At 40.6% G+C, this 14,259-nt stretch overlaps 1 protein-coding gene across 7 annotated transcripts in view; it reads right to left on the bottom strand.

Annotated features, from left to right (window-relative positions):
- Positions 1-312: 312 nt before the first annotated feature.
- The window catches only part of MBOAT2 (membrane bound O-acyltransferase domain containing 2), a 142,916-nt gene continuing 128,969 nt past the window's right edge, over positions 313-14,259 (bottom strand). For 6 of the 7 annotated variants that reach the window (XM_077960169.1, XM_015111660.3, XM_077960170.1 and 3 more), the window contains 5 exons: positions 10,577-10,680; positions 6,251-6,315; positions 4,669-4,801; positions 2,701-2,852; positions 313-1,090 (listed from right to left, as the gene is read on the bottom strand). In XM_077960169.1, coding sequence (XP_077816295.1) covers positions 865-1,090; positions 2,701-2,852; positions 4,669-4,801; positions 6,251-6,315; positions 10,577-10,680 — 680 coding nt within the window. In that variant the 3' untranslated portion in view covers positions 313-864. Of the gene's footprint in view, positions 1,091-2,700; positions 2,853-4,348; positions 4,802-6,250; positions 6,316-10,576; positions 10,681-14,259 lie in introns of all 7 variants that reach the window. The other variant, XR_013403073.1, reaches the window with a different exon arrangement.

Below are 14,259 nucleotides of genomic sequence, written 5' to 3'. Positions count from 1 at the left end.
GAGCCCTGGCGTGGGGGAGAAGCGGCCTTGCAGAGCTGTGGCTCCACCCTGTGCATTCCACTGGAGGCCAGGCAGTGCTTCTTCATTCCTGCCTTCCTTAGTCACCTCTCTCTTTTAAGAAAAAGAATAAGCTTAAAATATCACATTACCAAACCTTTCATTATGTTTTAAGAAATTCCTTCTGGAAGTGCTCTTTGACTGCACAAGGTAATTAAACTCTCCAGCAAAATCAGCTACCTATAATTTGGCGTCCATTAAATGTTTGCAGTTTCACTAAGGATTGTAGTCATTTGACATACTTTAAGAAAACCCTTCAAATACTGAGATGTTTATTGCATTTTTAAAAATCCACATTCTTAAATATCCTGTTTCAAATTCCTCCTAAAATCCTTTACAGCACACAACATCAACTACTGCAATAGTGTTCTCACAATATTACACTTGAAAATACCATTTGGGAACAATATTTTAGGAAATAAGAGGGTTTAAGGCAAGACATTCATTTGGAAAAGTTAATTTCTATCATCCAGATTGACACGATTATTTTTCCACCTCTTCAGTGCCTTGGGATACGCAACGTACATTCAGCAACAGGGCACGCATGTGACCCTAGGACAAGTGCTGAGGCTGGGAGTACCCACTGAAATATGGAAATATTCTTACATAAGGCGTGGCCCACGGGGATATGGCATGGGAGGGCTTGTTGCACTCCATTTCCGATCTGGTGTACAGGAAATTCCTTATCTATAACTGTCCATTTCCCCCCAGTCAATCGCTTTTCCAACAAACTCAAACCCCTTGAAAAGGTGCTAAGATTGGTTTCTGTTAACATCAAAAAAAAAACAGCCCTCGGAGCCTTGCCGATCACTGCTTTAGTGATGAATGTCTCGAGGCTATTTCTTGATTCTGATTGCAAACATTGTTTGTTGTAGAAAAACTGTTCTGTCCCAAAGAATTTTCTCCTTCATCAAACTTTTTGGATTGTGAGAGCTGAATGTTTTCATGTGTATTCTTTCTTCTTTGAGTTTTTTTCACCGGCAACAACAATAATACTAAGATACCAAGAATGTGCAGGCAGTAATACCAGGAGCTAAAAGAAAAAGGGAAAAAGCTTATTCAAATGTGATAATAATCCTTAATAACTGCCCGCTTGTCAAAATGTCCCGTGGCCCACCTTAGGATGTATTTGTTTACTACATTATTCTTTTATTCTTCCCCCTCAGGAGGAGAAACCTGATAGTGTAGGCCAGTGGGTATTTATAGCACTGGATAAACCCAGGCTGATTAGAAGCCTGATTTTCTAGATAGCATATTACATTCCTTTGTAAGGGTCATAAGGCCATGGTTAAACAGAATAAAAACAAAAAGGTACATATTAATACCGGTAGCCATCTGAAAATCTCCCCAATTCACAGAATCAAAAGTTGAGTCAACAAAGAAAATGTGGAGATAGTTAAGACTTTTACCAGTCTGGCCTCACCTGCTATTTACTGTCTCTAAGTTACAAATATTCTAATGAGGGGAGTGACAGAGAAGCAATATTGCTTCTTGATGGTTACTTCCATGAAGCAAAGAAAGGCGACATTATTAAAAATATTGAAAACATCATTTCTCAAATTATATAAATCGAATGTAACCTAAACTGTATCTATAGCTGTAAGTCCAAGTAATTCTGAACAAAGTACCTGGGATAGAAAATCTAACCAACAGCCCAATCACATTTTTAAACATATACTAACATTGTTAAAATGGAAACTTTAGCAGGACTTACTTAATGTCTTCCTGTATAATTATTGCCATATTTGAGTCAGTAATTTTTTGACTATATACTCTGTGCTAAGTGATTCTAAATGCTAGAGTAATAAAGAATTTATAAAAGAATAAAGTTTTTGATCTCTAAAATATCACCATCTAATATGGGGGAGTGGAATTTGGTGGGCAGGGAGAGGAGATAAGTAGATTATAAAAATACAGAATTCAAGACAAGACAATTTCTGTAACATACAGATCACCACAGTATCAATCAAACATAAAAGACACAGTGAAAAGGAACAAACAAAATATAATTTATTTTCCTTAGGCTGGGTGTGGTGGCTCATGCCTGTAATCCCAGCACTTTGGGAGGCCAAGGCGGGTGGATCACGAGGTCAAGAGCTCAAGACCAGCCTGGCCAAGATGGTGAAACCCCGTCTCTACTAAAAAAAAAACACAAAAATTAGCCTGGAGTAGTGGCGGGCGCCTGTAATCCCAGCTACTTGGGAGGCTGAGGCAGAGAATTGCTTGAACCTGGGAGGCGGAGGTTGCAGTGACCGAGACTGTACCACTGCACTCCAGCCTGGGTGACAGAGCGAGATTCCGTCCCCCCCCCAAAAAAAAAAAAAAAAAGATAATTAATAATTCTTTGGAAATAGCTAGTTTTTTCCCTAAAGAGGTTCAGGACAATTAAGCTAAGAAGCTTTCTGTTAAATTTAGGAGAGGTTTGAGGCAGTGGTTACCTGGCTGAATCAGTCATCTGAGGGGTGAGTAGTATGAGTCATTCCACAGAGAAACGCTGAGACTGCTTGATTCAGAATTAAAAAGTAACTGATAATGCATTTATCGGTAGGAAATGTGGCTGTGGTACTATTTTTCCATTCTATCCAATAGCAAGAACCTTATTAAAGTTATTCCCACTGACAAAGTTTTAAGAGTAACACTTACCTGTAAAACATGAATGACGGTTTTATAGAAAGAAGTACGAATGGCACAACTGTGTAACTTATTGCTACTTGAGTTACTATCCATGTTATAACATCATAAAATAATTTCAGTTGGGAAGGTTCAATGAAATAATGTCTAAAGTTATTTCTCATCTGAAATAAAGAAACAAAAATATTTGCTGTATCTTTAAATTAACATTACTTATGCAATTACACTGGTGATAGCAACTGTTGGAAGGATGTGGAGTGGAGTAACTGAAACTCTCCTATGTTGCTAGTGGGAATGTACACTGCTACTATGGAAAAAGTTGGTTCTAAAAAGGCTAATACACATTGTACACACTGTGTATAAAAGAGAGGAAGTCACAGGGAAAACATAAATGACTGGTGAGTCTGGGTAAAGGGCATATAGAAGTTCTTTGCAACTTTTCTGTAGATTAGATTCTGTAAAAGTTTCAAAAAAAAAGTTTAAGACAACACTGCCTAGAGATCCTTAAATCATATTTGGTAAAATATCGTATATAAATAAAGTTTGGTTTACCTTCATCCTTAACTCTTATTTAACCTCTGCATTTGTGAAAGACAAACTTGGCTTTGCTAATGTGCAAGTGCATGGTGTATTTGGGGAATGACAAGTCAATCTAATGGAAGCAGAGAATTCATGTATGCATAGACACTGGGTAATTCTAGAGAGGCAAATGGGGGAAGGGAGGAGGGCATTGGTAGAACTTGAACACCAAGTGGGGAAGAAGCCTATCCTATTCTGTCTGCAATGGGAGGGAGTTAGGTACAGTTTTTAAGCGCAAGAATGGAATGCTGAAAGCCCGTACCTCAGGACAAATGGATTTGTCATTGGTGAACAGGATGGAATCAAAAGCAGGTGACTGCCATGGCGGTGAGCTAGGCAAGAGATAGCAGAGCCTAGCCACTAAGAATTATGGGTTTTGCTAATGTCCTTCCCATGCCTAGAATGTCATTTTCTTCCCCATTGTACTTCACTCATTATTGAAATAACTTTCATCTCTCAAAGTCCAGATCCAAACACCTTCCTAATGGGGCCATCTCTAATTAACCCAACCCAAAGAGACTTCTTCCATCTCTAAACACCTATGCGACTTAGTATTTATAACACCCACGGAATCTGTCACACATGCCTTGTGATGCACATGTGTGTACACACACGCAAGCGTAAGGTATGTACACACACATACACCTTATCCCAAATTAGACTACAAACTACCGGAAGGTACCCTTAGTCAATACTTCTTGAAATTTCCCTCATATATCCCCAAAGTACCTCAAAATGGAATATAGTAAATATCTGCTAGTTTGTTAAATGAAACCCTCTTACCTGTAAGTGCCATTAGCAGCTTGTTCAAACGTGGTTTTTGTCACGTCACTTTCCTCTAACTGCTTTTCAAGGGCTTACACTAAATTATCCTTCTCCTCACCTCTCTCACATCACCAACCTAATTTCTCAATTGTTTCCCAAAATATTACTCTAGGTTCTATCTGGGCAAATACTTTAGAGAACTGTGCCCACTTCCAGTGTGGCTCATCCACTGTCTTGGCCTCGCACAGTCTACTCTTCGTCTCAGAGAGGATTCAAAGGTTACAGCTTTCAGGAAACATTTCTAAAATAAACCTACCCATTCTGATCATCTTTATTTAACTCAGTTTTTATCTCTCCTTCAGAAAATTCTGTAAAGACAAAGTAACATTTTGTGAGTGCCTCCTACCTGCCAGGCACATAGAAACATGTTTTCTCCTCACAGGAACTGGGCATGGAGCCTAGCCCACGGTGAGTGCTCAGCAAACACGCACACAGTTACACGCTTTGCTTCTAGTGGAAAGGACAATACTGACTATGGCCAAGGAAAGAGGGTCTACCTTGTAAGAGAGATGTACTCAGCCTTTTTAACAGTTCAAGTGGACCATTGAATTGTAAAATAAAATTCTTGATACTTACAGCTCGTGCTGCTAATGTCATTAACACCCCTGTTAGAAACGTTAGATAATATCCTGGGTATACCCCGTGCCAAATGGCAGAGAGAATGAACGTCTGGATAGTTGGACTGAAGGAGGTTCGTTCATAACACACCCTAGAAACCATGAAAAACATGGAGAGCCAAGCGGAGTGAGTGACCCGAGTTTACAAAGCCTGCAATGATCATTCTTTTATTACCTGACAGGATTTAGGGTAACTAGAAAAACAAATACAACTTATCTTAGGCAATCACTTCTCTATGATCTCAGGAAGGCTATAGCTATTAAGTGTCAAACTTAGGAACATAAAGTTAATTCCTATCTTCTTACTGGTATATATAGTAACTTAAATGGTCATTTCTAGTATTTGGGAGTCTATACAATTCACAAAAAGGATAAGGTTACTTTTATCCTACATTATTTTATTTAAAAAAAAAAACATCAATAACTTTCAAATGACCTAATAACACTACTCTTTCTGGCAGATAGACTGTGTGCTTAGTCTACAGTTTTCCTATAACAGAGATAGAGAACGCAGTGAAAATAAAGTTTCCCTAAGGTATCAAATTTAAATTATAACAATAACAAAAAATAACACAACAGATTAGCTCAGAGGATCTGCAGCCACTGGGGAGACTCTGCCAGGCACTGTGAAGAGATGCTAGCGTATGCTCGCCATCTCAAGGGACAAAGATGTTTCATTTGTCATTTTAAAAAGGACACTATAAAAGAAGGCTGCTTAGCGCCCTATCATTATAGGGGCCGTTTTTAATGAAGTAAGTTCAAGATAGGGCAATGTGCTCACAGGGACGGTAAGAGAACCCCTGGGCGAGTGCGCTGTTCCCCAGCTCTGTCCTTCGCACCTGTTACTCCACCCAGCCTCTCCTGCCTCTACCTTGCCCTGTTGAGGAGACACACTCCTGACACAAACCTCTGCTCAAGCATCCACACTCCAGGAATTTCTTCCTGCATCCCTCTGTGCCCTCACTGTTCCTGCTTTCCCTCTCCTAATCCTCACAACAGGGAACAGCACGTGTCTGATTACACCACCGTGTCTTTAACAAAACTGCAAACTCTTTCACTTTCAGGAGCTGAGTCTTTTTATCTTACTCGTCTTTTTATCCCTTGCCTAACAGATAAAGATTTGTTGAATTGAAATATTTAAAACCGGGACTGTTCTGGAGTACCCAGGCATAAGTATTGTGCTTGTGCAGGCACTTGTTAATTTAAACCACATCTCTACTGAACGGGATCAGGAGCTGCAAAGGAGGATACTGGTGACCTCTGACATTGGCAGAGGCCTTTAAAGGAGGCTGAGAGGGCAGGATAGCTGCACCTGCAGGATAGCTGCACCTGCAGGATAGCTACATTCATGACTCAAGCCAAAATAGTTCTCATTCGATACTGACTTGCTTAGGAGGAGGCTAACAGTGTTTCCTGGCTGACAGTGAGGTTACAATGTCACTCAACACTGTTAATTTAATCAAGAACCTGAATTCAATGAAGCTCAACCTCAAGAACTAGACGTCGAAGCACATCTAAAGATTGTTTTTGAAGGAACGCACCTTTTGAGCCAAAGAGCTGTCTGAATATTCCAATTATCAAGAAACATCTTGAAACTTGTTGACATCTGAAAAAAAAGGAAACTTTTTTCTTTGTGTCACAAAATAATGAAGCTTTAAATCTAAGTAATAATATATTATTATGCTAAAAAATTAAAACAAAAATTACTTAACAATGTTAAGTAATTGATTACTTATACTAATTGTATACTACCATTGATTACTTATACTAATCAATGGTAGTATACTGATTTCTCTTTCCTTAATCTTGTTTTTCTAATATGGTAACATCATTCTATATAAGACAAGTTTATTTACTGTTGGGAACATCTATGAGGTAGATGGATCATCACCATTTTCTCCTGTATGTTAACATTTACAAGGGATGTCATGGAATTCTTCCAGAGAAATTCCTGAGAGTGTGTACAAATGCCTGTCGATGGCCTCCCTCTCACACTGAAGACTGGGGCGCCTACCTCATTACCTCCTTCCCACCAAGCTCCGCCATGGTTCTGGGTGAAGCAGATGTCCACCGCAACATCCTGCCCTGCCATCGTCTCTCGATGCCCTGGCTACTCTCAATTCCAGTGCTGCCTGGCTGTGCTGCCCCTGAAAGAGTGGATCTGTACACCCAGATCTCGCAGGGCGTCCCACCTTCCCAGCTTCCTCTCTCAAGTTACTCCCACTAAAGCTATTCTTTGATCTCAGAGGGGCCCTTTCATCTCCTACCCTGCTTTTATCCTATGTAACTCTCTCTTCCTCTGGTCTTCACTTCTGACCATTTTAGATTTTGTGTTCCATTATTTACTATTCTTATGTCAGAATCTTCAATGCTTTTGTTTCTTTTTCCTTTCCATTCACCTCCCTATCAAAACCCTAATTCCAGATCAACCACACTGTCCACTCTCCCACTGGTAACATTTGCGCGCTGAGTGCAGAGTATCACCACAGTTCAGACCTTTGTCTGAAGTTCATGGTTCATGGTTCTCCACCACGACTGAGCCCTCAACCCACAATCCTGTTTTCCTAGACAGTTCATTCTCCTGTTCCTGAAAACAGCTACTGGACTGAACCATTTGAAATTTTCTTTTCTCTTTTTTTTTAAATAAAGTCAAGAAGAGGTAAGTGTCAGCAGTTTCACATGATTCAACCTAATACCCCATCTATATCTCTGGTCCTATCACCTCCTTTCTCCCTCACAACAGGTAAGTTGGCCTCCTACTTTACAGAGACGATATAAAATCATCAGACTCCAATTCTCACCATCAAACTACACACTCAGCTGCACACATACTTATCCTGCCCTCCTTCCTGTCTTTATAACAGGAGAAGTGGTCCTTCTCCTTCAGGGCCAATCTCTCCACTTCCATCTTCTCAGGGACTTCAATGATCAATAGGTCTCTCTCCTTCAACTGTAGGAGAAGCTTCACACTCTCCCCTCCAAATGGTCTCCTACTCAGTAAACATGTTTTAATCTCTCCATTTTAAAACAAAATTAAACAAACAGCTCTCCTTAATTCCCTGTTCCCCTCAGCTACTGCCCTATTTCTACCCTCTTCCCTTTATGGGGAATGAACTCCTAGGAGTTGTATAATCTGGCCTTTATGACAATCCCTCTCCTGAAACTGTTGTTCATAAAACTATAAACAAGGATGGGCACGGTGGCTCATGCCGGTAATCCCAGCCCTTTGGGAGGCCGAGATGGGTGGATTGCCTGAAGTCAGGAGTTTGAGACTAGCCTGGCCAACATGGTGAAACACCCTCTCTACTACAAATACAAACACTGGCCAGGTGTAGTGGCAGGCGCCTTGAATCCCAGTTACTCAGGAGGCTGAAGCAGGAGAATCGCTTGAACCCAGGAGGCAGAGGTTGCAGTGAACCGAAATCACGCCACTGCACTCCAGCCTGGGCAACATAGTGACACTTTGTCTCAGAAAATAGATAAATAAATAAATAATTAAGGCATTTGTATCCTTCTCTTACTTGGTATCTCAGTGACACTTAGCACTGATGACCATTTTTTCCTTCAGAAAAATTAACTCCTTTCTTTACTTTTTCTTACACTATGCACTCTCAGCAGGGGTGATATCGCCCCCAGGAGACGAAAATTGGTTCTTAAGGGGCAAAAATATCTTTTTTTAATGTAAGAAGAACATATATACAAACAGTAGTATATCAATAGGTATACAGATATACAGTGTATCTGTGGTATTAAAATTTTAGGGGGTAAATTATTAGGAAAAGAGTGTCTCAAAACTCCCCTTAAGGTGTTAATAATTAAAGGTCAGAAACACCGCTATATCCACCACTCAGCTTCAACAATGATCAATTTTTTCCTCTCCTTCTCCATTTTTATTGCCAACACTGTTGTTAAGAATATTTCAAAGCAAATACCAGACTTCTTATTCCACCTGCAATTAGTTCAGAATGTGTGTCCAATAAATAAAGACTTTTTAAAAGACCATGATCCGACAAAATTAATAATAATTCCTCAACATCATCTAATCCCCCTTTGTATTAAAATATTCCTGATGTTTACAAAAGTCCTTTCCAGTTGGTTTGGTCAATCAGGATTCCAAAAAAGGTTCATCCAGTGCATTTGGCCAAAGCCTTTTAATCTGTAATAGCTTGGGTCATATGTCCCATAGCACTTCCCCTTTTGATCCGACCTGGTGTTTAACCTACTCTCTATACTCCACATCCCCCCCTAAATTTAGAAGGATCTAGAAATCCGATTCGGATTTGGGTATCTCAGCACACTTCAGTGATGGCCTGCATTTCTTACATCATCCCATCTTGGGCACTTACTGCCTGACTGCCCACTTTTAGCAACATTAGGGCTCATCAGAAGATCCAGCTTGACCTCTTCACCTCAAGTTTTGGTGTTGGATTTGGAATGTTGGAATGATCCTTTTCATAGGCTGGCAAAACAATGTTGTTGTTTTTTTTTTTTTGAGACAGGGTTTTACTGTGTCACCCAGGCTACAGGGCAAGTGGCACAATCACGGCTCACTGAAGCCTGCTGAGCAGTTGGGACTACAGGTGCTCATCACCATGCCAGCTAGTTTTTGTATTTTTTGTAGAGATGGGGTTTTGCCATGTTGCCCAGGCTGGTCTAAAACTCCTGAGCTCAAGCGATCTGCCTGCCTCGGCCTCCCAAAGTGCTGGGATTACAGGTGTGAGCCACAGTGCCCAGTTAGTTTTCTCCTTTTTTCTTTCTGGCTACTCCTGAATTCCTTTGCCCAGCCTCTCAGTACTGGTGCTCTTTTAGAGACTCTCACCTCTTCTCGTTCTCATTCCAGGGCCTGAACTGCCAGGTGCTGACAGTTTCCAGATTTTACTCTCAAGCTCGGGTGCCTCTGCTGAGTGTCTGACCATGATCTGCCTGGTAGACAACTCACTAAGTCTGTGATTTGAAGATATTACCTCTCCCTTCAAACTCACGTCTATTCTCTGTTCCTTATCTAAGTGGAAGGTATCACCATAAACCTAGTTGTTTAAATCAGGTTTCTGGGCGTGATTCATAACTCATTCTCTCTTGCTGATCCCAATTTATCACCAAGTTCTGTCGAGTCTCTTACACGGCTCTCCAATATGTTTATATGTTTCTAGCCCTACTGGCAGTATGTGCTTTAGGGCACCATCATCTTGGATTAACAAAACATCCTCCTAACAGAACTCTCTGCCTCTTGAGGGAAATACATTCTACATGCCAGATTCTTCTAAAACACCTATATGATCACCTCACTTGGCTACACATATAATCCATCCACAGTGCCCCATTGCTCTTATAAGAAAGATCAAAACTCTTAATACGGCCTGTAAGAGTGTGGCTGCCTGGCCTCCACTTCCCCAACCTCATCCTTCATGGCTCCCTCAACTATGAAGCAACATGAGCCACATGAGCCACACAGCTTCTCTCAGCCCGCAGGCTGCTCCCTCTGCTTGGAGTGTCTGCCTGTCTTTTGGGACTCAGCTTAAGCATCATTTTCTTTAGGACCTTCTTCCCCCAAATACCTAAACTAACCTGGATTCCTATTTCATGGATACCCACATGCCTTACCCCTCTCTGATCACCACCTATTTTACCTTATTCTGTAACCTCTAGGAAACTAAAGCTCCATGAGGGCCTGAATTGTACCTATCTTATTCATTGTCTTCAGTGCCCAGGGCACATAGTTGGCGACCAATATATATTGGTTAAATGAAAGAATGAATGTTAATATTAAAAAACCTTCAACACCACTCCTAGGACATCACACCATAACTTATGAAAGCAAACTTGGTATTTAAAATATATACTAACTAACTTCTTAATGATTGACTCACCTCTATTTGTTGAATTCTCAAATTGGAAATTAAGTCCCAGCGAGCTGCTCCATTTTTGTCATACCCTCTGAAACCAAAGCCTGCAGCATTATTAATGGCATCAGCTATAGAAAACAAAATTCAAAAAAAAAACTATTAAGAATCCCCACAACAATCTACCATATTCTCCCAGAAGGTATGTGTTATTCTATTTTATTCTTAAACAGTAAAAGTAGATTTATTCTAATTTTTAGGTCAGAAACAACATCACATACAATGAAAATAACACATCCAGGACAATTTGGTTAGGCAGTAATACATGACACATTATGCATGAGTTGGGGGCAGATGGAGTTTAAAAGCTGCTGCGGACCAGCAGGTAAAGGTGAAGACTTGAACAGGAAATGCTCCCCAACATTAGCTGTGCCAGTGGAACACAGCAGAGTATGCTCAACCAGCTGCCAAGAAGTTGCTAAGGGAATGTTTTTGCTCTGGGAGCACCATGTTCTTTTTAATCATATATTTGAAGTTTAGTATAAACAATAATATATAAGTGAGGCCTAATATTTTCCTTCCATTTTCTTTCTTTCTTGGTTCACCAGAACCTACTCTGTGTATATGTCTCTAGAATTTTCAAAAAATAGAGACAGGGTCTCCCTCTGTCTCTCCCCAGGCTGGAGTGGCAGGATTATAGCTCACTGCAGCCTTGAACTCTTGGGCTCAAGCAATCCTCCTGCCTCAATCCTCCTGCCTCAGCCTCCTGCCTCAATCCTCCTGCCTCAATCCTCATGCCTCAATGATCCTCCCTCAGCCTCCTGCCTCAATCCTCCTGCTTCAGCCTCCTGCCTCAATTCTCCTGCCTCAATCCTGCCTCAGCCTCCTGCCTCAATCCTCCTGCCTTAGCCTCCTGCCTCAATCCTCCTGCCTCAGCCTCCTGCCTCGGCCTCCTGCCTCAGCCTCCCACCTCAATCCTCCCGTCTCAGCCTCCCGCCTCAGCCTCCTGCCTCAATCCTCCTGCCTTGGCCTCCTACCTCAATCCTCCTGCCTCAGCCTCTTGCCTCAATCCTCGTGCCTCGACCTCCTGCCTCAATCCTCCTGCCTTGGCCTCCTGCCTCAATCCTCTTGCCTCGGCCTCTTGCCTCAGCCCCCTGCCGCAATCCTCCTGCCTCAGCCTCCTGCCTCAATCCTCCTCCCCTGGCCTCCTGAGTAGCTGAGACTGCAGGTGCATATCATCATATCTAATTTTTTTTTTTTTTTTCTGTAGAGATGGGGGTCTCACTATGTTGCCAAGGCTGGTCTTGAACTCCTGGCCTCAAGTGATCTTCCCACTTTGGCCTCCCAAAGTGCTGGCATTTCAGGCATGAGCTACCGCACCCAACCCAGAATTTGTTTTCTAATCCTTTTCACCACAATGCTTGATTAGTCATTTTTGCTTTATGTACATGCTTGATTAAGCCGCAAAGAAAATTTCTGCCTCAAATGAGCCCTTTTCCAATCAACTGGAAAACTGTTTATGCTATTTGTATCATGACCAAAGAATAAACAAACAGAAATCCATCAAAGTCCAGCAAAATAATGTGCCTATACAGACATGTATCCTTAAACTGTTTTATTGTTTATTAGTGCATTTTAGTACATCAAACAAGATCCTTTAAAAATTACACTTTGGGGAAAAGAATAAACAAGATTTACTCCTTTGTCAGGTTTAATGAGGTCAGCCACCTTTGTTCAGTTCACATAAATACGAGCCTTAAAGGTAAGCCCCAGAATTAAAAATAAAAATCTGTTACCCACATGGGCAGCATACCCATATACATGGCTGCTGGGGAACTCCTTCCCTTCCTCATGGGTGCCTCCACTTCTGATTTGTTCATGTATTCATCCTCTCCATCTTTTTTAGCCCTACTGTGATCTAAGAGCAATGAAACTCCTAACCAACTTCACACTTGACAACGAGATTGGCCCAGGGGATGGTCAACAAAACGAGAACTAGGGATATCAAACTGCAGGAGTCCACCTTCCATGTTTCCCTGCCCCCCAGTCTCCCACCACAGACCCTGCCTAATCTTTACCTCAGGTAATGTAACCCCTGAGAGAGCTTCCAAGTTGTTATTATATAGAGATATTCCAAATAACTGACCATTAACATCAATTTAAACTTTAATCTGTCCCTACATGGGCTAAATGTTTTTCAAACTTGAATTAAAGGGGAAAAAAACTGCTCAGATCCCAATACATCATTTTTTTGAGGTGTTAAGGAGAAAAGGGCAGGGCCACATGGCTGTGGAGATGAGAAGCCTGATTCCCATTTTCAGAACCCTGAATTAAGGAATTAAATATAGTCTGCCTAGCCACTAGTATCCATGAAATCATAATTTGAAAAATGTACATGTGGATACAAAAATTGGAAAGTAACTGTCCATATGATCCAGAATACATTCATACTATTTTATAAATTATTAACAAAATACAAAAAATTAAAGAATTTTGGAACTCTTGGATTTCCCAAAAAACAGATTTTTGGACCTCCAGAGATCATTAAACTCCAATTTTACAACCAAATGAACAATTTAAAAAAGGTAGTGGGGGTGGAGATGAACGTGGGCACATGCATGCTGAGCCTCAGCTGGCGACTCCACTGACAGAGTCGAAACCTGAACCTCAGGGCTGAACCATTACCAGGGACTCAACCATTACTTGTGTTAAGACAGTACAGACATAGTATAATATTTTTTGAATGGAATAACTTTACTGTCTTATAGCTAAAAATTCTTTAAATTCTTTAAATACAGTTCAATTTCAAATTGTCATTCATATATATTCTAATATGATTATTTCTTTAAGAAAGAATCAGGGAAAAGGAATTAACTCACCTTTGCTTTGGTTTGTAAATATGTAAAAATGCACAAGATTCATTTTTCAAACCAAATATTGGGGTTGGAAGATCGGAAGTACCCAAATAATCATTTTAATTGTCATAATTGCAAATAAAAAATTAATGATAATTTTTTTTTTTTTTCCTGAGGCAGGGTCTCACTCTTACCCAGGCTGGAGTGTAATGGTGCGATCACAGCTCACTGCAGCCTCAACTTCCCTGGCTAAAGCAATACTTCCACCTCAGACTTCTGAGTAGCTGGGACCACAGGCATGTAACACCACACCTGACTAATTTAAAAAAATTTTTTTGAAGAGATGGGGTCTCACCATGTTGCCAGGCTGGTCTCAAACTCCTGCCTCAGCCTCCCAACATGCTGGGATTACAGGTGTGAGCCACTGTGCCCGGCCTAATGATAAATCTTGTATATTTTTACGTATTTACAGAGATCTTGTGATTTTTCTCAAAAGCCTTATAAATTCAATGCCCTTGTTCTATTGATAAGATTTTCAACAATTAGATGTCCAACCAAATCCAAAAACATGCAGAACTCTTATATTCTATAAATCTAGTGATTCAACCAATAGGTCACAATTCTTATAAACCCCTAAAAGTACCAGGTTTGTTTGGGAAAGTTCTCAGTCTCAATTTAAAGTCAGAATTTAAGTAGTACAGGAATTTAATTTGGTATTATTGATGTCTAAATTTGGCTACAATAAAAATGTTCAATCCTTAAATCTTAGATTAAAATCCATAAAGTAACATTATATTTTAATTGGCCATTAACTTACCAGGTTAAAGCAACTTTTAATGATGCTACTGTGCACAG

The sequence above is a fragment of the Macaca mulatta genome, chromosome 13, assembly GCF_049350105.2.
Source record: "Macaca mulatta isolate MMU2019108-1 chromosome 13, T2T-MMU8v2.0, whole genome shotgun sequence".
Lineage (NCBI taxonomy): Eukaryota > Metazoa > Chordata > Mammalia > Primates > Cercopithecidae > Macaca > Macaca mulatta.
This window is presented reverse-complemented; position numbering and strand designations above follow the sequence as displayed.